The sequence below is a fragment of the Microcaecilia unicolor genome, chromosome 1 (genome assembly GCF_901765095.1).
Source record: "Microcaecilia unicolor chromosome 1, aMicUni1.1, whole genome shotgun sequence".
In the NCBI taxonomy this organism is placed as follows: domain Eukaryota; kingdom Metazoa; phylum Chordata; class Amphibia; order Gymnophiona; family Siphonopidae; genus Microcaecilia; species Microcaecilia unicolor.
This window is the reverse complement of record NC_044031.1, coordinates 231,945,798-231,969,736: the sequence shown is the minus strand read 5'-3', so window position 1 is coordinate 231,969,736 and position 23,939 is coordinate 231,945,798. Positions and strand designations below refer to the sequence as shown.

Here is a 23,939-nt window from a genome sequence, read left to right as displayed (position 1 = left end):
TGCAGCATTTAATGCACATTAATTCCATTAGTGCACGCTAAGCTTTAGTAAAAGTCCCCCTAAGTCTCATTGCATAAAATGAGACCTGTGCTGAACTAGCACAAGTTCATCGTAAAATAATCCATCTTAACTATAGCCCATGTTAATAACTGTATTCCTCAATTGTTAATGCAGTATCCTGCTGTTAGTGCATGTTAAAAACGTAATATAGTTGTTGTTTTTTTAATAGGCCCCCTTGCTGGTTTACGAACAGCTGATTATCATATCACAGTTTTGGCACCAAGGAAGCATTGTTCCCTCTAAGATGGCTGGAGTCCTCCAACTGCATTGTTGTCAGTGGGAGGCAGTGCTTCCATATTGTGTTTTCAATCACAAGGGACAGGCAGAGTTCCCTGAAGTCCGGCAGAGCTTGCCTGTCCCTCACTATTGAAAAAGTGATAGTGAAACCACATCCCTCTCCCCCCTCCCCCCAAAACAGGACTGTGGGTGGATGACTCCTGCTCAACTAAGAGAGAACCGTGCAATCAAGATCCAGCTGCTGATTCTGAAAATGAGGCATATATAACTATTAAACTGTTAACATTTTTTGTCTCCTTCCAAATAGGTGGTATGGAAAACATTAAAGAGCACACCTTTGCACTGGCAAACTACACCTACACAGTGCTTGCCGACTTGAAGCATCCTAATGGAACTCCAGTTGCACGGATTTACAATGATACGGAGTTCAGGAGTTCTGATGTGCAAGGGCCAATCATTAATTTTAATGTGCTGGATGAAAATGGACACGTTATCGGCTACTCTCAGGTGTGTTCTCTTTTTGTTCCGCCGTTTTATTGTTCAGGTTCTCCAACTTTAGGCATGATTCTGCTTCTTGTCAAATATTTTGACAATTTATTTCTACATCTCTTAATTTTGCTTTCTCATACATTGCATGCCACTTATAGCCATGAGAAGCTAATATTGTGATTGGTATTAAGACGTATCATAGCAGTGAAGCTTTATATGACTAGCCAGAAGGGCTCTGCAGGAATCCGTGGGGGATCACTGCACTCCAGTGGCGAACTGAAAGACATGAACCAACAGCAATAATCCCTATAAAGGCACAGTTTATGGAAGGAAAAAAGAATTTTCTATGTATACGTTGCTTTCAAAATATTATTGCTATTGGAGATGTTTAATCATTCTTATTTGAAGATGGTAGTAGTAACATTTGGTTTTGGTCTTTTTAATGCAGAGGAGGGTTACCAAAATGGTGCCGTGTCTGCCTCATTCTGTAAATCTTAGGCAATAAGACTTAGTTTAAGTATGTATAGTGTACTCGAAAGGGAAGGGGAATAAGATGGAAACATTCAAATATTTAAATTGTATAAATGCAGAAGAGGCAAACCTTTTGCAGAGGAAAGCAAGCCTTGAACATGGAGGGCCTGATATTTAGCTGGCAATGATCAGCGTTTTGCTGACATTAAACCTAATTTAGTGCCACTGAAAATTAGCGACTAGACCTCAACCTGTGATTTAACTGGCCAGGAGCCGTTTCTGACCAGTTAAATCACTTTGAATAGTGACCCCAGATTCTATGAGAATAGTCGTTGTATACTTATGGATTTTTATCAGGGGATACTCGGTGGTACTGAATGCTAGAATCTTTTCTGTTGCCCTTCTAAACTGACCCATGATCCCCAAGTACTAATGGAAATCCCAGATTCTGCACACCCCGAATACGCCCATAGAGAGCGTCCCCACGGAGGAAGCAGTCTTCAGACAGTCCCTGCAATCTCATGGGAGAATATGGAGGTGCAGACAGCACAGAATAACTCACCTCCTGCAAAAAAGTGGGAGACACAAAGTGCGGAGATTGAGCTGTCCATACAATAATAGCGGGAAAAAATATGTTCACTTTTGTTTTAGTGATGTGAATATGCTGGCTTTAGGAATTAGAATGTGCAGCATCTCTGATATGTTTGTCTTTTACATTTCCACGTGTATTTCTCTGTTGTACTGCAAGCAGAGTCAAGCTTCCTGGGGTCTCTAGGCAGGGCCGCTTAGAGGGGGGACAGGGGGGACAAAATTCCCCGGGGCCCGGGCCTCTGGGGGGGGCCCGGCGCCACAGTCCGGCCCGCCCGCCCTCCATCACTCCCTGGCATTGAACTTAAGCGCCTCACCTTCGAAAGCGCAGCAAGCAGTGGCAGACCACTCCTTCCTTCCGTGTCCCGCCCTCGCCTGACGTAACTTCCACGAGGGCGGGACACGGAAGGAAGGACTGGTCTGCTGCTGTTTGTTGCTGTGCTTTTGAAGGTGAGGCGCTTAAGGTCAGTGCAGAAGGCCCGGGGGTGGAGAGAGGGCCCGGTGGCGGGTGGAGGGGGGGCCCGGCGACCTCAGGTGGGGGGCCCCGAGGGCGGCCTTGTCCCGGGCCTGGCTCAGTCTCTCGGTGGCCCTGTCTCTTGGTCGGTTTTATCTGCACATTTCTAATTTATAGTCGGTTTTTTCTATCCGTATATCGGTATGTGACTAAAGGTGAGCTGTTTTGAGAGCTTTCAGTTTCTATGCAGGTATTTGCTGCAGTCTGGCTTCTTCTCTTTTTCTAACAAGTATATTCTAGGGACCAGTATAATATTTGCAATACTACCTTTTCATGGACTCTGTGATCAGTTGCAGGGGGCATGGGTATTGTGGGGTGTGTCCCTCAGTGGCCACTGCACTCTTTAAGGCTGGCCCTGTATGTGAATATTCAGCACCTTTTTTACTGGGAAAAAAAGCACCGGATATATTCAAGATTAATATGTGAAGATATTTCTTTGAATGTAGAGTGATAAATTTTAAGCAGTATCTCAGGGGAAAGAGTAGAATATGAGTTCTAGAATTCAAGAAAGCAACATTTTTGATAGATAGATAGATAGATAGATAGATAGATAGATAGATAGATAGATAGATAGATAGATAGAATGAAAATATTTTATGCAACTTAACATTAACTCGCGTTGATAACATCCCCCTTAAGTCTCATTGCATAAAATGGGACCTAAGCTAAGCTAAAATAGCAGAAGTCAGGGGCATAGTTATCAATGTGGGCTACCGTTAAGACATGTTATTTTACCACTAACTTGTACTATTTTGGCACAGGTCCCATTTTATGCAATGAGACCTAGTTATTAATAGCTGGGGTTAATAGTTAATTAACACATCTTAACAGTAGCTCATGTTGATAACTCCCCCTCCCCCTCCCCACACACTTTTAGTGGTAAAATAACTTAACTTACTGCTAGTCCACGTTGCTAACTATGCCCCTAAGTGAGTTACATGGCAATGAATGCATTTTCTGGTATCTGAATGAATAAAAGCATAGGGCTTTCTTTGCCCATATTCAATATTTAGAACAATATCTGATAGAAAAATTTTGCTAAACTTGGAAAATACAAAATCAGAAATAGTTATCAGACAGCAGTCAAGGACAGTAATATTTTCAAGGGTATTACCTGTACATGGAAAGAGAAAAGATGTACTAGGTTTCATCAGTATGGTTAGTAGATTGCTTTAGGACTGGCATAAAGAAATGTTTTGGCTGTTCAAGGGCCTGAGTTAATAAATGAATTAAAGGCTCTATATAGATACATATAGATATACACACACACACTCATAAAGGTGACTTGCCTCTGGTGTAAAGCGGAACCATAGATGTGTAAGGGAGGAAAACAGGAATGATCCCCAGATTCTCCTAGCCCATCAGTACACAGGATCAAAATGGCACCGCTTACCCCTAGCAGTAGTCTTGTGGTACTACTGCTAGTCTTCAGACTGATAAGGCAAAAACTACTGCTAGGTGCCATTTTGAATCCAGTCACCAATGGAACTTGCTCCTTCCTTTCACTAGTTACCAAGAAAATCCCCTGAAGTTGATAGTGGGGTAGATCAGGGTTGGGAAGGTTTAAGTTGGGCCCTGTATCAAGGGGTGGGAGGAAACTTGAACTTGAGGATGGAGGGATTAAATCCAGGCAGAGGGGGGAGGGATTTGATCCACAGCTGGGAGGATTGAATCCAGAAGTGGGAATTTGATTGGGGTCAGGTTGGGCCTTTGATCCTCTATGAAACTAGAGTCTGGAGAGTAGGTAGCTGGAAAGGACTTTCTGTAAAGAGCTTCATTGCAAAGTACATGCCATGAAACCATGGCACCTGTTTTTATACCATCAGTGTTTTATGGCAGGTTCTTTACATGTGTGTATAACATCACATATGCATAAAAATGACTTTAGAAAATTACCATTGTAAGACCTTTGTTCCTTCAAAACTCGGTAAGTGTTGCCAACACAAACGACAATTAAAACAACTTGGCTAATTTATACAACTAAAAAAACTGTGGTTGAGGGTCCTGAAGTCCTCCTCAGGTAGGCTTATGCATTTAGAACATATTAAATTTATTTTAAATGGTTACTTTCCATGGTGGTGGTGCGGAGAGTCTAGTTCCACTTGGAGCATGGATTTTTGGTATCCAACGGTTATGTACACAAGCGTGGCGTTAGTTTAATCCACGGTGAAAATTTGAGGAAATTTAATTGAATTTTAAGGGTAATTTTTGGTGAAATAATGTATTATGACAATGGAAAGTATGTTTTCGATATAAAAAGAAAAAGCAGCTTAACAGTGTAAAGCTACTCACAACATGGTACTCTGTCTTCAGAGCAGCAGCATCTCCACTACACAGGCAGAAACAAGGCATCTGCCATGCTGTGGAAAACTACTAGCTTTATTCACTCCTGCTGGGGTGAAAGGTCAAAAAGCAAAGGAGAATATTTTCCACAAAAAAACCTTACAAACTAGGGCTGCATGTCAATCATGATTAACACATTCTCAAGTACGATTTTATTTATTTACAGCATTTATATCCCACATTTTCCCACCCACGGGTAGGCCCAATGTGGCTTACAGTAATTTACAAAAGCATACATCAAATCTTCAAACAAACAGTCAACGGCATTGTAGGGAGTATTAGCAGAGTTGGGAAAATAGGGATAGAAAATAGAATAGGTAGCGGTGCGGGGCGGGTCAAGAGCATAAGCCTTTCCAAATAAGTCGGTCTTAAGGTATCCTTTGAAGGTCAGATGATCAGGGATAACTTTCACGAATCTAGGTAGACCATTCCACAGTTGTGCGCTAATATAGGGAAAGGTGGTGGCGTAAGTGGTTTTATACTTGGGGCCACTGTAGATTGGGTAGTGCAGATTTAGGTACAAATGAGCTTGTCTGTGAGAGTTTCGAGGTAGTAAGCTGACGAGGACATCCATCAGTGGCGTACCAAGGGGGGGCGGTGGGGGTGATCTGCCCCGGGTGCACGCCGCTGGGGGGTGCCGCGGTGCGCGCCTGCTGCGAGAGTTCGCTAACTTCTGTCGTTTGCTGCAGCTCCCTCTGCCCCGGAACAGGTTACTTCCTGTTCCGGGGCAGAGGGAGCTGCAGCAAACGAGCAAAGTTAGTAAACTCGCAGCAGGCGTGTGCTGCGGCACCCCCCCCCCAGCGGCATGCACCCGGGGGGGCTCTTTTGTGGGGGGGTCTTTCACTGGGAGGGGGTCCGCACTGCATCGGGGGAGGCACTGCACCCGGGGGCGGGGCGCTGCCCCGGGTGTCCGCCCCCCTAGGAACGCCACTGGCATCCATATATGCAGGAGCTTCACCAAAGAGAATTTTATGCACCAAAGCGCAAATTTTAAATGTTATTCTGGCCTTTACAGGGAGCCAGTGCAGTTTCTCACGCAGTGGCCTTGAGCTTTCAAACCTCGATTTACCATAAATGAGCCTAGCAGCTGTGTTCTGGGCAGTTTATAATTTTTTCAGGAGCATGTATTTGCACCCTGCATATATCCCATTACAGTAATCAAGGCAGCTAAGGACGAAAGACTGAGTTAAACCTCGAAATACTTCCCTAGGGAAGTAAGGTGTTATGCGTTTTAGTTTCCAAAGAGAGAAGAACATTTGTCTGGTGGTTCGTTTGCTGCTCCAGAGGCAGCATTTCAGTACAGCTGCCCCTGCAGGGAAAAGACTTACTGAAAAAGGAAACTTTTAGAAAAAGTAACCCGAAGGGAGAGGAGGGGAGAGTGAGGTGCCACCGGTCCAGGAGGGAGAGATGCCGGATCAACTGTGCGGGCAGGCGGGGGAAAACATCCAGAGAGAACTGTGGGAAGGAAAGGGAGGCACGGAACATTTAAGAGAGAGAGAGTGGGTGAAGGCAAAGAGGAGTACATTTGAGAGAGACAGAGAAAGAAAGGGCAAAGGCACGGGGGCACATTTGAGAGAGATAAATGGGTGAAGGCACGGGTTGCATATGAGAGAGAATGGGTGAAGGCACAGGGGGGCACATGATAGGGAGAATGGGTGAAGGCACAGAGGGAAAGAGATTGGGTGAAGGCACAGGGGGGCACATGAGAGAAAGAGAGAGAATGGGTGAAGGCAGAAGGGAGCACATAGAAAGAGAATGGGTGAAGGCATAAGGGCACATGTGAGAGAGAGAGAGAATGGATGAAGGCATGGGGAGCACATATGAAAGAGAAAATGGGTGAAGGCACAGGGAGGCACATATGAGAGAGGGAGAGAATGGCTAACGGCGGAGTGTACATATGAGAAAGAGAATGGGCTCAGAACCCTTCAAAAGCTGCAGTACCTGTTCAATGGCTGGTGGGGTAGCTGAAGCCCCGCCAGCCGAAGAAATCCACTGCCTGAGTCACCCCCTTTCTCCTCGTACTGCCTCAGGAGCGAGGAAGTCAGCGGGGTGCCTCCAGCCACCAACTATTTCACTTCCCAAGCATGCTCAGTTCGTGCATGAACTGAGCATGCTCGGGGAGTGCTGGCATCGGGGTCTCGAGCCACCCCACTGGCTTCCTCACTCCTGAGGCAGCACAAGAAGGAAGGGAGCTGCTTTGGCAGTGGATTTCCTCAACTGGCAGGGCTTCGACATCCCCACCAGCAAAGTTCTGCTTTTAATCGAGTGATTAAAATTGAAATGCAGTCCTATTACAAATTAAGGGCCCTGTTTAATAAGCTGCACTGAAGGCGCACAAACCTTTTAGTGTGCACTAAAGATAGAGACACCCATAGGAATATAATCGGTGTCTCTATCAGCGCGTGTAATTTTTAGAACTCGCTAAAATGTTTGTGCGCCTACAGCGAGGCTTAGTAAACAGGACCCATATATTTCCATGGGTGTCTTTAGTGTTAGCATGCAAAAAACGCTAGCGCGCCTATAGTGTGGCTTAGTAAACAGGGCCCTAAGTATTTTAAGCACTAAACTATGAAATAATAAGCAAACGGGAGAATATGATCTTAATACCTCTCTAAGGAACTTCAAAAGCATAGTTGATGAGTTTACTAAATGAAAAAATTCTGATATTTTTAAACCACTCAAGACTCAGAACTGAAAGTAAAACTTGATGCAGCTGGCTCTGCTGACCTAAAATCGCTATTTATCAACAAAAAACGCTGGAAAACTGGTGTAAAAATGTTGGAAAAATTATGCGTTCCAGCAGCCATCTTGTATGCATTCCAATGATGCAAATGATATAATGGGAACGTGGAAGTACTGTGCACAGTGGGGAATCATGTAAAAAAGTCAAAAAAAGCTCAAGAATTGCTCCCAAAAGAGTAAAAGGGCCAGAGGCTATTAAATAAACACAAATAATGGCCACACAAATGAATAAATAAGTGCATAGTCCTATAAAATAATAAATAACCATATTATTATTATTATAACTATTGTTATTATTTATTTGTATGATTTTTAATTCATGTTTGTGCTGCAGCTTTACCCCTGACTCTCAGCCTTTGGCCAAAATGTGGCCATGTCAGGTTCTTGTTTTAATAAACTGAACATTTCTCCAAATTGCTGGTCTACTCCATGTCTTGCTGCTTTGCTTGTTTGCAGATCATTGCCTTCCTTCGTTTGTCCAAGTGTTCTTGAATCCTGTCACTATTTTGCTAGCATTAACTCTGCTGCAAGTTTGTACTAAAGGTCTATTTTCTCAAACATTAATGCAAGATTAATACATGTGAAAGACTAGTGAACCACTCATATCATGCTATAATACAGGAGTGGGTGACCACAATCCTCGAGGGCCAAAACCCAATCATGTTTTCAAGATTTCTACAATGAATATACATGAGATCTATTTGTATTCAATGGAAGCAATACATACAAGTTCAATTTCACCTTTATTTGATATAGTGCCACAGGGAAAGTAGCATCCTAGTGGTTAACAATAACGTTATTAATAACAGGAGAAATAAAAGAGAAACAAATTCTATAGGAAGGCAGGAAAAGAAAAGGGAGAACAACAACTATCCACATGGGAGAAGCTAGAAAGAAAAAGTACAGCCAATTTTTCAAGCTGGGTGCTCTAACAAGGATTTCCAAGGGCTTAGCGGAAACAAATGAGAACCAAACAAAGGATAAAATCCAGCCAGTAGACTGAAATGTCTTTTTAAACAAATTAATCTTAAGAGCTGCCTTAAATTTATTTTCTGGTGTGATGGCAGCATACATAACTCAGAGGGAAGGCTTTCCAGAGGGTGGGGCCTGAAACATTAAACATAGATTCCCGAAAGACCTTCAAAAAAAAATTGTGTGGAAAGAAGGGACAGTAAGAAAGTTTTGCTGCAAAGATCAAAGGGTTCCCCTAGGGGACAAATCAATCTCATGCATATTCATTGTGGAAATCTTGAAAACCTGACTGGATTGTGGCCCTTGAGGACTGTGGTTGCCCACCCCTGCTATGCATGTTAATGTTTACTTTGACATAGTTTGGCATATTTGTCTGTACTAACGTTAAAGCAGACAATTCAAAGTAACTTGAAAACACTTATGGTGAGTTCTGTTGTGTATACTGTAAACTCAGAGATTAACAGAAATTCTGTGAGGAAAACAGTTGGCGATAACTCTCCAGCTAAGGCTAAAATTAAACTGTCCCCTGGAAGGTATGGTAAAATTGTAGTGTTAGCCTTTGCAAGATAATGCAAAGCTCACTGATCACCACAATCTCCTTTTACTCTATCCTGATAAAAGAAGAAACCATTCCCTCATAGCCTGATCAACTGCGCTGGCCCTGCTTTCTCAAAGAAGGGTTACCTTCGAAAGCTAATCAATAAGTGTATTAAGTTAGTCCAATAAAAAAGATATCATCTATTTTTTGTTTTATTTCTATTTATTACCTTCCCAAGTCAAGTAATCCTTCCACCACAATGACCTACCCCAGCTCATGTTGCACTGATGCTAGAGCCTGGGAAGCAGGACCACCTTTCACCATGTTATAAAAATGGATTCATGGGGCTACAGGAGGGGGCAGAGGACATCTCTTCTTGCTCTGCAAAGCAAACTTCCTCAAGCTAGTTTTCATAAATAAAATACACAGAACATGGAGGGGTGTGCCAAAACTCAAACTTTACTGATAATGTCAAACAAGCTTAGCTTGGTATTACACCCTCTTCTAAAGTACTGAAAGCAACAGTAACATTTTAGTCACAGGATGTCTAATCTAATCTGGTTTTTCTATACCGCCCTCTCCCAGAAAGGGTCCAGAGCGAATTACAAAAATATAGGGACTACAAAGTTACACAACAGAATTTAAGAAAATTATTAAAACAATTTAAAAAAAAATGACCAGCATTAAGTCAAAGAATTTTGAAATAATTCAGTTTTAAGACTCTTATGAAAAAAACATAATAAGAAGACTGGTGTTTTGTAGCAAGAGAGAGATTATTCCATGTTTCAACTACCTTCTAAGAAAATGACAACACTAACATATTTCTATATTTAACAGCTTCAATCTAGATTCTTCTCAAAGTGGAAGATACTGAATTAAACAGTCTCCTTTTTCTCTCTTTAAGGGCTCTTTTTACTAAAGTATGCTAATGATTAGCATGCGCTAAATCCCTGCAGCCCATTATATTCCTAAGGGGCCCTTTTACAAAGCTGTGGTAAAAGGATGAAAAAAGAAATGGCCACGTGGTAAGATTGCATTTACCATGTGGCCATGCGGAGGAGGGGAGCACTTACCGCCACCCATTGAGGTGATGGTAAGGGCTCCCGCACTAACCACTGGGCAACCTCCTGCAGAAATATTTTTCAAATATTTCCACTAGTGTCAGAAATGCCACTTGCTGAGGTGGAACGACCGCCGGCGCCCACATTGAGCCGGTGGTAGTTCTGGATTGCTGCGTGGTAAACCCGTGGTGGGCTTACCGTTGCTTTGTAAAAGGGCCCTAGGTATTACCCGGATGCCGCTGATATTCAGCAGCAGTACCCAGACAGCTACCTGGTTAACTTAGGGCAGCCTTTTTTCTGTCCAGAGTTAACTAGGTGTCTATTCAGGTACCACTGCTGAATATTGGCAGTACCCAGATAACTCTTGGTTCCACCTAAATTGTCTCCAGACCACCCCGGCACTGCCTGGATAGTACTGAGGCAGTGTGCCTGGATTTTCTGCAGCGCTATCCATATCTAGGTAAGTACCACTGAAAATCCTGGTTAGACCCAGTCCTCGTGATTTAACCAGGGAGGAGGTCTCCCATCCGGGTAACTCATGCTGAATATCGACCTGTATGTGAGACTCTTGGGCTCATTTTCGAAAGAGAAAGATGTCCATCTTTCGACATAAATCGGAAGATGGGTGTCCTTTTTCCAGGGACATCCAAATCAGTATAATCGAAACCCGATTTAGGACGTCCCCAACTGCACTCTGTCGCAAGGATGGCCAAAGTTCAAGGGGGCGTGTCAGGGGCATAGCAAAGGCAGGACTAGGGTGTGCCTAACACTTGGACATCCTTGACCCATAATAGAAAAAAACAAGGACGAACACTTCAACATTTTCACCCGGACCTGTTTTTCTAACGACTAAGTCACAAAAAGGTGCCCAAAATGACCAGATGACCACCGTAGAGAATCGGGGATGACCTCCTGTTACTCCCCCAGTGGTCACTAACCCCCTCCCACCTTCAAAAAACATCTTTCAAAATATGTCGTGCCAGCCTCAGATGTCATACTCAGGTCCATGACAGCGCATGCAGGTCTCTGAAGCAGTTTTATTGGGTACTGCAGTGCACTTCAGACAGGCGGTCCCAGGCCCATACCCCCCTACCTGTTACTTTTGTGGAGGAAACAGCAAGCTCTCCAAAACCCACTGTACCCACATATAGGTGCCCCCCTTCACCCGTGAGGGTTATGGTATTGGTGTACAGTTGTGGGTACTGAGTTTTGGGGGGCTCAGCACACAAGGTAAGGGAGCTATGTACCTTGGAACAATTTATGAAGTCCACTGCAGTGCCCCCTAGGGTGCCCGAATGGTGTCCTGGCATGTCAGGGGGACCAGTGCACTATAAATGCTGATTCTTCTCATGACCAAATGGCTTGCATTTGGTCGTTTCTGATATGGATGACTTTGGTTTTGAAAATCGCCGAAAATCAGAAACAACCATGTCTAGGGACGTCCAAATCCAGGGACGGTGAAATTTAAGGATTTGGACATCCCTGACAGCATTTTCAAAACGAAAGATGGATGTCCATCTTGCTTCAAAAATATGGGTTTCCCCGCCCCTAGATTTTGCCATTTTGCAAGGACAACTTGAATGTCCCTTTCAAAAATGCCCCTCTTAATCTCTCTCTCTCGTAATACTTCTCTCCAACCTTTGCGAATGGCTTCTCTTTTCCCTAAAAAACAAAGGGGCCTTTTTACTAAGCCACGATAGGCACCTACACACACCCAACTTACGCCAGTTCGGAACTACCGTCCGGTTACCACGTGGCCCCGGGCGGTAATTTCATTTTTATGCGGGTCCGCTATGCACGCTGGAAAATATATTTTATTTTCCAGCACACAGCGCTAACCAAGCAGTACTTGCCATTATATATGTGCTGATGATTACTGCCCGGTTAATGTATGAGACCTTACCGCTAAGTGAATGGGTGGCGGTAAGGTCTCAGGCCCAAAATGGACGTGTGCCAATTTTCATTTTGCCGCACGTCCATTTTCAGCCAAAAAAAGAGCCTTTTTTACAGACGCACTGAGAAATGGATCTGCACATGTCCAAAACACGTGCCTACACCAGTGCAGGCCATTTTTCAGCGCACCTTAGTAAAAGGACCCCATGGGGCCCTGTTTACTAAGCCGCACTGTAGGTGCACTAACTTTTTAGCATGCTCATGATAGAGACACCCATTATGTTCCTATGGGTGTCTCTAGCATTTGCGCGCGCTAGCTAAAAGGTTTGATGATAGTGAAAAGAACTCCACCAAATCAAAAATTGTATGACAACAAAAAAAAACAGTGGATCAAATATGCCAAACAAAAAACATAAATTTAATTTGTTATTTTTATTTGTTATACTTTATCCTAAACAACCCATTAAAAAAAAATAATAATAGGAGGAAAAAGCCCTTGGGTCAGGTTTTCAAGATATCCACAATGAGTATACATGAGATAGATTTGCATACCAAGGAGGCAGTGTATGCAAATCAGTCTCATGGATATTTATTGTGGATATCCTGAAAACCTGAGTGCCTGACTTTGGAAATCACTGGTATATAAACACACACACATTTCAGTGGATAGGCAAATAACTATCATTTCAAGAATATAACAAATGTTTAATCATGGTCTTTACTATATAGATAGGTATTTTTCTAAATATTTGTTGCATAGAATAAACATTAGGTCATTGTACTAGCTTTATTTTCCAGTGTTGTCATCCATACTTATTCCCTGGGATTCTGTATATGGTACCTTGATTTCATTGTGGAAATCAAAGTGTATTCTATAACAATTCACGTAACTTAATCGGTAAACTAGCTAATCAGCTCTGTTAATTGCATGTTAACAAGCAATTATGAGCACTAATTGGTATTAAGATTTATATGCACAACTCGCTAAACATATTATGTTACAATATGGCCCAGTGCACCTAAATCTACGTGCTGAGATTTACACCAGGTTTTCATTGACATAAATGGATGCACGCAGATATCAGCGCTAAAATATCAACTAAGCATATGATATAATTGGCACCTAAATCTAGAATGCGCTTAGTCAGCACTGATTTCAGCGCCGATGTTTTAGGCACAATATATAGAATCTCCTCCTCTGCATAAATGGAAGTGACTAAATGTGGTTGCTTGGAAAGGCGCTCAGCATATTCTATATACCGTGCAGAAATTTAAGCCTATTCTATAAAATATAGATGTACTTTATAGAATACGCCTATTTTTTCTGTGTGGAATTTTCAGGCGCCATATATAGAATCTAGCCCATTATGGGTAATTTGGGGGGTTTAATATTGAAAATGTTTTAACTTCAAAAAAATTCCTGTTTTAGGCCTCATGTTTTTGTTAATAGTATACTATGCAATTTTGGACTGGTAGAGTAAATATATATACTGTGAATGGTTGGGATGATCTACAATTATTTTCTGTTGCAGAATTACCCTTCATGTTGTAGTTAGCTAGAGTCCAGTCTTGGAGTGTGCCTGACTGTTCTAGAAAGATTTTTTTCCCCTTTAGATTAGCCAAAATAAAATCAGCCAAACAGAAGTGCATTTATTTCACTAATGCTTTTAGGAGCACATCCACTTACCACTTACTATATTAAATGTGATGACTCAAGGGTTGGAGGCAGGAATATTAATAGCATGCCTAATGGGATTTTTGGCCATGTTCCTAACAGCTACCTAAAAATTACTGGAGTGATTGCACAGTATTGATTTTATTTATTGACTTAGCAGTGAAAACTTCAGGAAATGGGGGACAACCAACAGACCTTTGCTGTAGCATGCGTAAAAGGACAGAAGGATTGTCATAGTGGCTGCCAAAATTTTATCAGCTGTAGGACTCAGAGACACCGACTCCATAGGTGCTGTGGGTGCTCGAGCACCCAATATTTTGACCCGTCGGAAGTTCCCTTCCTAGCCAGCCCGACCTGCCCAGTGTCCCGCCCTCTTCTTCCTCATCAGTCCTCCGCCCTCGCCTTCCTGCGTGCCGCCCAGAATTTAAAACTCATCTTACCTCGGGGTCCTGGCAGCAACAGTGAAAGGCGAGCAGGCTCAGCGCTTCAGCCTTCCCTTCTCTCTCAGTTCTGGTCCCGCCCTTGCGGAAACAGGAAATGAGGGCAGGACCAGAGCTGAGAGAGAAGGGAAGGCTGAAGCAGCGAGCCTGCTCGCCTTTCACTGCTGCTGCCAGGACCCCGAGGTAAGATGAGTTTTAAATTCTGGGTGGCACGCAGAAAAGCGAGGGCGGAGGACTGTTGTGGGAGAAGAGGTCGGGCTGAGGTTGGGACTGGCACTCAGAGGAGAGGGGGGCCTGGAACTCGGAGGACAGGAAGTGGGCCTGGAACTCAGAGGAAGGGAGGGAGGGGGCCTGGAACTCGGAGGAAGGGAAGGGGGCCTGGAACTTGGAGGAGAGGGGGGCCTGGAACTCGGAGGAGAAATGAATAGATTTTTCACTCTTTCAAAAAGTACAAAGACCAGAGGACACTCAATGAAATCTACATGGAAATACTTTTAAAACAAATAGGAGGAAATATTTTTTTCACTGAAAGAACAGTTAAACTCTGGAACTCACTGCCAGACGACAGAATCAGTAAAAGATGAACTATTAGCAAATGTAAATTAATCCTAAAAGGCATTGCAATGTTAATCTGAAGGAGAAAAGTTGGGGGAGGGTAGTGATTGATGGGTGATCAAAAAAGTTACGGGCAGCAGAATGTTAGGATATAGCAATTTGTCAGCCAAAGGTTATGGGGTCAATACTCAAAGCAATTTAACTGGCCAGAAACAATTAAATCGCCTATTTGGGGCTAACTGCTAATTTACAGCCGCACTTAACCAGTTAATGCCTCTGAAAATAACCAGGTAATGCCTCTGAAAATAACTAGTCAGTTCCGCTGAAAATGGCTAGTTAGCAATGAACTGAAAAATGGCTACTTTGGGGATGTTCCGGGGCTGGAGTCTGCTCTTGGCTGGTTAAGTGCCAATATTCAGTCCTATCTTGTAAACCCATATCCGCTTAAGTGCTGAATATCACACTTAACTGGGCATGCGTTAGCAAACTGACACTGATTTTCTGGGTTTAATGCCAGTGACAGTGCAATGCTGAGCACCGGCAGCTAAATATCGGGCCCTGGGCCCTGTGTTCAGAAAGGCATGAAATTTAAACCAAAAAATGTGTCTGTTACTTGGAGGTCTTTTTAAATGTGTAACAGGTAGATGTTTATGTTGCAGTTAATCAAGGGTTCTTTTTTTTTTGTACAAAATGCTTAGTTTAGAAGAGGTTATACAGTGCAGAAACTTTGGTAGGTAGATGCACATATAACACTTAATGCCAATTAAGTGCCAATTGGATTTCTGCTTTCCAACTGTCATCTGTTGTGCGTGAGGATTTACACCAGTTTTCGGCAGGCATAAGTCCTCACACCCAGAATCTACTCTTTTATAAAGGTTGCTGAGCGCTAAGCGATCTTTATAGAATTAGCACTTAGGGCGGATATTAATGGCGACTAACTTCAGATGCCGTTTACCGAATCCAGTCCTTAGGGGATCTTTTACAAAGCTGTGCTAGTGTTCTTAGCTTGCGATAAAAATCAGCTAGTGGTAAACGCTGAGACGCCACCGCTAGCTGATTTTTACCGCGAGCTAAAAATGCCAGAGCAGCTTTTTAAAAGGTCCCCTAAGTGCTTAATGCACTTTAGTAAAACAGCACTTCATTGAATTGCTATTTTAAAGTGACTTTTTTTCCTACAAACTATTTGACCTTTCTTTTAAATTAGGTTTAAATGGTTCATAAATATAGTGATTTCCATCATGCTGCACTGGACATAATGAGCTTAGCAGAGAAATGAGTTTACATGGTAATAACATACTGCACTCCTTCTCTCTAAATACATGCTTATAACCGGCCTTCATTTAGGTGTCCTAGTTACCGTCTTCATCCAATTTTGCAATCAATAAAAAAGCTGTAAGGGTTATATGTTTTTATTCAGTACAATTGTAATCTTATGCTTTGTAAAAGGCCAACTCGTAGTAGCTTTATTGAACCCTGGGAAGCACCAGCCCTGACGATCTGAGTACATAAAACCATGTACCAACTGTTAACAGTTTTCACGCTTCTCTGGTTTTATCGATCAACATATCCCTGGCTCCCAAAAGTCAGCCTGCGTTGTTACAGGATGCCCCAGTTACTAGTTTGCCATGCAGTTCTCAATATTTGCGCTATTTAAATGAGACGTTGTTATTCCCTTTCGGAGAAGTGACTCAATTTCATTCCATTTATCTTGTCACATATTAAAAACAAAAAAAAAAGTATTTTAAAAGACTGAGATTAAATTTGCCACTTAACCAGAGTTGTATGATATAGTGAGTGGTGAAGAATCTGTTCTTCCTTAACTCCGGGTGCCGTCCCAACAATTTAACCCACTCCACTTTGTCCAATAAGATAGAAGTTTATTTTTAATTGAAATGAAGGAAATTGTCTTGATAGACATTTCTTCTAAAATGGTAGTGAGAACAAGATTGTATTATGATTGTAAGCTCTTTGAGCAGGGACTGTCTTTCTTCTATGTTTGTGCAGCGCTGCGTACGCCTTGTAGCGCTATAGAAATGCTAAATAGTAGTAGTAGTAACAAGAGGAAAAATATAAGGGGGTATCTGCAAATGTTAAAATAGTGAACAGAATCACTGATTCCCCACTACCTCTGGTAACAGAAATGCTGGTTTTCAATTGTTTCTGAAGCATTGGTAATAGCACCAAAGGAGACATTCAAGAGAGTCTATGAAGAAAAAAAATAGAAAAAAATGAATATATTGATCATGGAGATTAGGGGAAAAGATGTCAAAAGCTGAGACATAAATATCTGCCACTGAAAATGAACTGCATGAAATGACAGTAGAGCTAAGTAAGGTTAAAAATACAGTGAAGCAAAGTGCAGACAAAATAGACATTTTCAAATATCAATTTCATATAAAGGCTAGCCAAAGAAGCAGAGAATAGATCTCTTAGACTCTTGGAAATACGATATTCCGAGGAACCAAATTTAGACATAGCATTAGGCTGATCAGAGTTGATAATATGAGAGTCCTGCAGTCTTGAGTACCAATTTCTAAAATAATGGGAGCTCCTGCCCCATTAAGTCCTACCTGTGGCTACCCAGTTTGGGCTCAGGCCCACCTAAAATTCTGACACCCTTATGACTGGCAGGGGTCCCCAAGCTCCACCAGCTGAAGATGTGCTCTGGTGGCCAGAGCAAGCCATTTCCCTACCTGCCGTACCAATCGCCCACCCAGTGTGCAGGTTGTGCAGCAGGGGAGAGGCCGCCGCGGCAGCAGTGGCTGGAAAGTGCTGTTGGCCGTAGCAAGTAGGGAAATCACTTGTTCTGGCCACTGGAGGACATCTTCAGCTGGCAGGGCTTGAGTATCCCCACCAGCTCTAGAATTTTATTTTATTCTTTGAGGTCACTGGTGTAGGAGCAGGGGTGGAAAGAACGGGGTGGGGGGGGGGGGAATTGTATACCCACCCAGTTTGGGCTCAGGCCCACCCAAAATACTGTGTCTGGCCACTGACCAGGTCCCAACGTGATGTTCCAGCGACATCTAACTGGATGGTGCTGCTGAATATCATGTCTGACTGCCACAGTACTATCTGCTTAGTGCCAGAGCAGTCCGGGACGGAGCATAGGCGGAGCTGGAAGTTATCCGGGTACTGCCAATATTCAGCCAAGTAAGGCATCATAAATGGCAATCCTAACTTGCCCAGATAGTTCTCTCTTTACCTTCTCTGAATATCAGCTGTACTGGGATAACTTCCCGCTGCTGCCCAAGACCTGGATAGTCAGGGCTGTTATCTGGATATGGGCCAGAACTGAATATCCAGGTCTAAATCAGCCTGCAGTGGCCAGCATTTAAAAAAAAAAAAAACACTGACCACCACAGGCTGAATCTCACCCAGTTAAAGTCTACACATAAAACGATGATTAGGGAAGGAATCAGTACAGAATTGTGTATTTCAGGATTATTGTTACTTACATTGAAATAGCCCATCTTAAATTTCAACCTAGTGTTGTATGATGTATTATATGAACCAGTGCCTTTTTTGTGCTGGTACAGTATACCGGCACCTTTTTCCCAGGGCCAGCTCACCTGCTCGCCCTTAGCTCCCCGACAGCCTGCTTTCTGTTCTTGCCACCCCGCGTTTAAATCTTTTATTTTTTTACCTGAAGTCGCAACACCAGTGGCAGCGTTAGTGAAAGCAGCATGCTCGTCTCCTCCAGCCTTCCCTTCCCTCTCAGTGTCCCACCCTTGCAGAAATAGGAAACTATGTCAAAGGAAGGTGGGACACTGAGAGGGAAGGGAAGGCTGGAGGAGGCAAACCTGCTACTTTCACTAATGCTGGTGGCTGCGCTGAGACTTCAAGTAAAAAAATAAAAAATTTAAACGCGGAGCGGCAGGAACAGAAAGCAGAGCTGTCGGGGAGCTAAGGGTGGGCAGGTGGGGCTGGGGTTAGTACTGGAACTCGATGGGGGCTGAAAAGGGGGGCAGGTGGAGGCTGGGGCACGAGTTACTGAACATCGATGGGAGGGGAGGATGGGGGCAAAGGAGAATCGCTGTACATGGATGGAAGGGGAGAGCAGGGGAGAGAGCAGAGTTGCTGGACATGGAGGGAAGGGCAAGAGAAATGTTGGATATGGATGGAGGAAAGGGAAAACAGGAAGGAGATGCACATGGATGGAGGGGAGGGGAGAGAGGAGAAATGCTAGACATGGATGGAGTGGAGGGCAGGGAAGAGAGGAGAAATGTTGGAGGAAAGGAAAGACAAGGAAGGAGATGCACATGATTGGAGGAGAAGGGAGAAAGGAGAAATACTGGACATGGATGGAGGGGAGAGAAGACAGAGGAAATAGGTGCACATGGAAGTAGTGGAGGGGGAGAGGAGAAATGCTGGATATGGATGGAGGGAAGGGAAGACAGAGGAGGAGATGCACATGAATTTAGGGGAGAGAGGAGAAATTCTGGACATGGATGGAGGAGAGAGAGTTGAAATGCTGGACATGGATGGAGGGAAGAGAAGAGAGAGAAAGTGAGAGGAACATGGATGGAGGGGAGGAGAATGGAAAAATGCAGGACATAGCTGGAGGGGGAGAGGAAAAATGCTGGATGTGAATGGAAAGAGGAAGGAGATGCATACTGACAAGATGAGGGAAAGGGAAAAGAGGAAAAAAATGTACATGGATGGATAAAATGAGCGAAAGCTGGATCCACTCTATACCTCCTCCAGTCAAGTCCACAGAGGACCCAGCTTTTACCTATGGATATAAGGCAAGAAATGAAGAAGAAAGGAGGAAAGTAAAGAAATAAATGGAAAGGAAGCCCTGGAAACTGAGTTAAGGGAACAGATTTAGCAGCAGCAGTAGAATTAGATACTGGGACCAACATGATCAGAAAAACAAAGTCACTGAAGAACAAAGGTAGAAAAAATCATTTTATTTTGATTTTAGTGTTTGGAAGATGTCCAATTTGAGAATTTATATCTGCTGTCTTATTTTGCACTGGGTATACTGGAGCTGTAACAGATTACAGAAATTATTTATAATGAAAAAAATCACAAATTATTTTTTTTGTCCTATACTGGTATAGTATTTTCAATGATACTGCTTATATGCGCTATGGCTGGTAGAAGGGGTGTGGCTACTGTGGGTTTGGCTACATAGGGGTGGAGCCATAGATGGTGACCACACCCCCCCACACCCACCCATAATGAGTACCGGTACCTTTTTTTCCTACAAAAAAAAGCACTGATAAGAACTGATACTTTTCAAAATGAGTACCATTCTACTGATGTTTGTAAAGTAAGCCACATTGAACCTGAGCTCTTCTTGAGCTAATATGGGATAAAAATGTCATAAACAAATAAATAATAAATCAATCAATTAAAGGAGGGAGAGATCTTAGCTATAAAGCACCACCATCAAGATTGCTTGAATCAGCCATCTGATAAAAGAAATGAGTTATTCCTCATCTATGTTACAAAATTGCATCAAAGATAGTTAATCAACATCTTTGCACTTATCAGCCCGTGAGGTGAGAGGGTGAGTACATGTTAATCACTGTATTGTATACAGCTTCTTTCCTTGTGAGAGGCTCATTTTCTTCAGTTCTGTCCACTTTAACATTCTAGTTATGTTCTTTCTTGTCTATCATAAGCTCAGTAGTAAGGTCTATTGGTTACAACTTCCAGTTTCACCCAGTTTAATTTCTTTAAAGTGATAACACCACTTACAGGTTATATAGGCTGAGGAGACAAATGTCCTTCTCTGATTTGATCCTATGATTTTTGAAGAGACATAAAGAGGACAGTTGCCTTTTTCATACAATGGCCTGCCACCTGGATTTTAATTCAGCCAAACTGAGCCTTCGTAACATTCAGGTGGAAGATCAAGGTGGAAATGCCCCTCTGATTTATGGTATGTGATCAGCACAGAGAGAGCTTCCCAGAACCCAAAGTAGTAGGTCAAAAGGAACAGGCAAGCCAAGGCAGGAACCAGCCTACCTGTGGAAGACTATCAGCACATCCACATCACCTGGGACAATCCCCATTCCGACAGATAAAAAGCTGGATGCGAGCAAACTTGTCATGGTAGTAAAGGGTCAAGGGTCATGGATTTGATATACCGCCTTTACATATACAGTAGAACCTTGTAACATCCAAATGAAGATAAAAACATCAAAAGAAGCAAATGCTCAAGCCCTAAAATCAATCTCAAAAATGTTTTCTGTTCACAAAATTCATGAGTTTCATGAACGTTTGTATGTCTATACTGCATCTCTTCATGGTTATGTATTAATGAAAGTATTTTTTGATAACTAGGATATAACACCTCTGCTCTCATTTCTTTCTTACCTCATGAAGCATAAAAACAACATGGTGGAGAAATTTAAGGAATTTGTGACAGTGATAAGCAACAAATTCCGGTGTAGACCTGCGATAATCTGCATCAATAAAATACTAAGGAAGTGCAAGCATAGCACCCTTCAAACAACAGGATATCGAGGACCAGAGCACTCTGCCTGCTAGCCTAAAAGAAAATAGAGCACAAGATAAAAAGAACTGTACCTTGGCAGTGATGGAAGCCCTCTCAAACATTTTGAGAAGAGAAAATGCTACAGAACCTGTTACCATCAAAAACAACCAAGACTACATCATATGACGTAATATGGCATGAAATCCCGCCTAAGGGGTCCTTCTACTAAGGTGCTCTGAAAAATGGCCTGCGCTGGTGTAGACGTGTGTATTGGACACACGCAGGTCCATTTTTCAGTGAACCTGCAAAAAAGGCCTTTTTTGCCAAAAATGGGACATGCGGCAAAATAACAGCATGCATCCATTCTAGGCCTGAGACCTTACCACCACTCACTGACTTAGCGGTAAAGTCTCATGCGTTAACCAGGTGGTTATCGTCAGCGTTCGTACACTGCCAATTACCACCCAGTTAGCACCATGTGTGAGAAAATAAAAAATATTTTCTGTCATGTGTATCGGACACACGTAAAAAATGGAATTACTGCCTGGGGCACGCGGTAGCCGGGCGGTAGTTCTAAACTGACACGCATAGGTGCCTACAAGCAGTGGCTTAGGAAGGGGGCGGTGGGACGGTCTGCCCCGGGTGCACGCCGCTGGGGGGGTGTCGGCTCCGCTGGTTCCCTGCTCCCTCTGCCCCGGAACAGGTTACTTCCTGTTCCGGGGCAAAGAGAGCAGGGAACCAGCGGAGCCGACGCAGCTCCCAGCAACATGCACTCGGGGCGGATCGGCGTTCCTGCCTGCCCCCGCTTTCGTATGGCAGTAAGAATGCGCTCCGGGGGGGAATGCGCTCCAGGGGGGTGCACCGTGCTGCACCCAGGGGGGGTGCGCAGCGGCAACCCGCCCCGGGTGTCAGCCGCCCTCGCTACAGCACTGCCTACAAGCCTTAGTAAAAGGGCCTCTAAGTCACCTAAAAGTAATTGGCTACAAAGCTCATATAAATACTCCAGCAAAAGGACTCAAAACTAGGGGACAGAGATGTAGAGGGCATGCAGGTGGGCTACAGTGAACACCTCACTCAGAAATTGAACAGTATAAAACGTGCTCACACAAAACCTTCAAAACCAAAAGCCCAAATTTTAGTCACACTTTGCACAAAGAAGGGGCCTTCAGAAATAATAATAATAATAATAATAATAATATAAAAACTGCATATAAGGTTGCCAGTTTCAATTATCAGTGCCCTCCAAATGTTTGTAAAATATGTGTCTCATGTGCTCAGTCTTTAAAATATATTAGTTCAATAATGTCTCCTGGAAAATAGCATGGCAGAGCTCCTGCCACAGTAAATGCACAAAACAGAGCTACAATGTAATATTAATATAATAATCTACTATAATAAAACTCACCCTCAATGTTCTGAGGACACTGACGTCAGTGAAGCCAAGCTCTGACTTCCTTCAAAAAGGTTCGAAGGTTCGTGGTGGTGAAGCCACCAAAATCGCTCCAGGCCCCGCCCTCGAGGGTCGAGCAATGGCAGAACAACGAAGGGGTTGGCAGGGAGGGAGACGGGGGGGGGGGAGAAATCGCTCCAGGTCCCGCCCTCGAGAGCAGAGCAATGGCAGAACAACGAAGGGGTTGGCAGGGAGGGAGGCAGGGAGCCGGGGGGGTGGGAAATCGCTCTGGGCCCCGCCCTCAAGGGCGGAGCAATGGCAGAACAACGAAGGGGTTGGCAGGGAGGGAGGCAGGGAGGGAGGCGAGGGGGGTGGGGTGGGAAATCGCTCTGGGCCCCGCCCTCGCGTCAAACATCATGGCGTTGGGGGCGGAGCAATGCCAGAACAACGAAGGGGTTGGCCAGGGAGGGAGGGGGGTGTTGGCAACGAAAACCTTGCTAGCGCCCGTTTCATTTGCTCTGAAACGGGCTTCTTTTACTAGTTATTAAAATGTAATGTAATATAGTGCAAACTATTTCACTTACCTCAAGCAGCCCCCAAAAGTGTCTGGGCTTACATCTGGCCAATCAAATTCCTTTGTTCCCCAAACTGCATAGGTTTCGATTTTATTTGCTTCAGGGATTTGAACTGAATAGCAGACAAAATAATTAACTCTGCTCTGCATTTATTGCATTCTGAAATGTCCCACACTTAGCACATTGTGAGGTATGGCATAATGGCACTCCTGGCAGCATCCTTTTCTGGTTTCAGTGCATAAGTGGGAGTCCTGCCCATGCACCACCCGTGTATGTGCCCCCCTTGCAAAAACCGAAATTGCGCGTGCAAATCCAGTCATATTCTGGATTTGTGTGCACAGTTTAATTATCTTAACAAGCCAATCAGCATTGATAACAGTGCTTAACAAGCAATTATCAACACTAATTGGGATTAATTAGAATTTACGCACACAACTCACTATGCATATTCTGCAAATTGGTGTCGATAAATTCTAATGAAAAGGGAGCATGACTATGGGCAGGTCATGGGCATTCTGAAAAACTATGCACAGGGTTATAAAATACACCTGCTCCACATCTAACTTAGGCACCGGTATTAACACCAAGTCTTGTAAATGGACATGCCTAGAGTTAGGTACAGGCATGTCCACTTGGTGTGGTTTATAGAATATACCTAGGCAGAAATTTTGTTGGTGCTGATTTTTCAGGTGCCATATATTTTATTTTTGTTACATTTGTACCCTGTGCTTTCCCACTCATGGCAGGCTCAATATGGCTTACATATTGTATACAGGTACTTATTTGTACCTGGGGCAATAGAGGGTTAAGTGACTTGCCCAGAGTCACAAGGAGCTGCCTGTGCCTGAAGTGGGAATTGAACTCAGTTCCTCAGGACCAAAGTCCACCACCCTAACCACTAGGCCACTCCTCAGGTCCTATATATGTTAAACGGGTATTTGCAGAACA

At 43.5% G+C, this 23,939-nt stretch overlaps 1 protein-coding gene across 1 annotated transcript in view; it reads left to right on the top strand.

The window, feature by feature from the left end:
- The window catches only part of MOCOS (molybdenum cofactor sulfurase), a 482,379-nt gene that overhangs the window by 358,702 nt on the left and 99,738 nt on the right, over positions 1–23,939 (top strand). Inside the window, exon 6 of the mRNA XM_030204697.1 lies at positions 605–804. Within this exon, the coding sequence (XP_030060557.1) occupies positions 605–804 (200 nt within the window). The remainder of the gene's footprint in view (positions 1–604; positions 805–23,939) is intronic.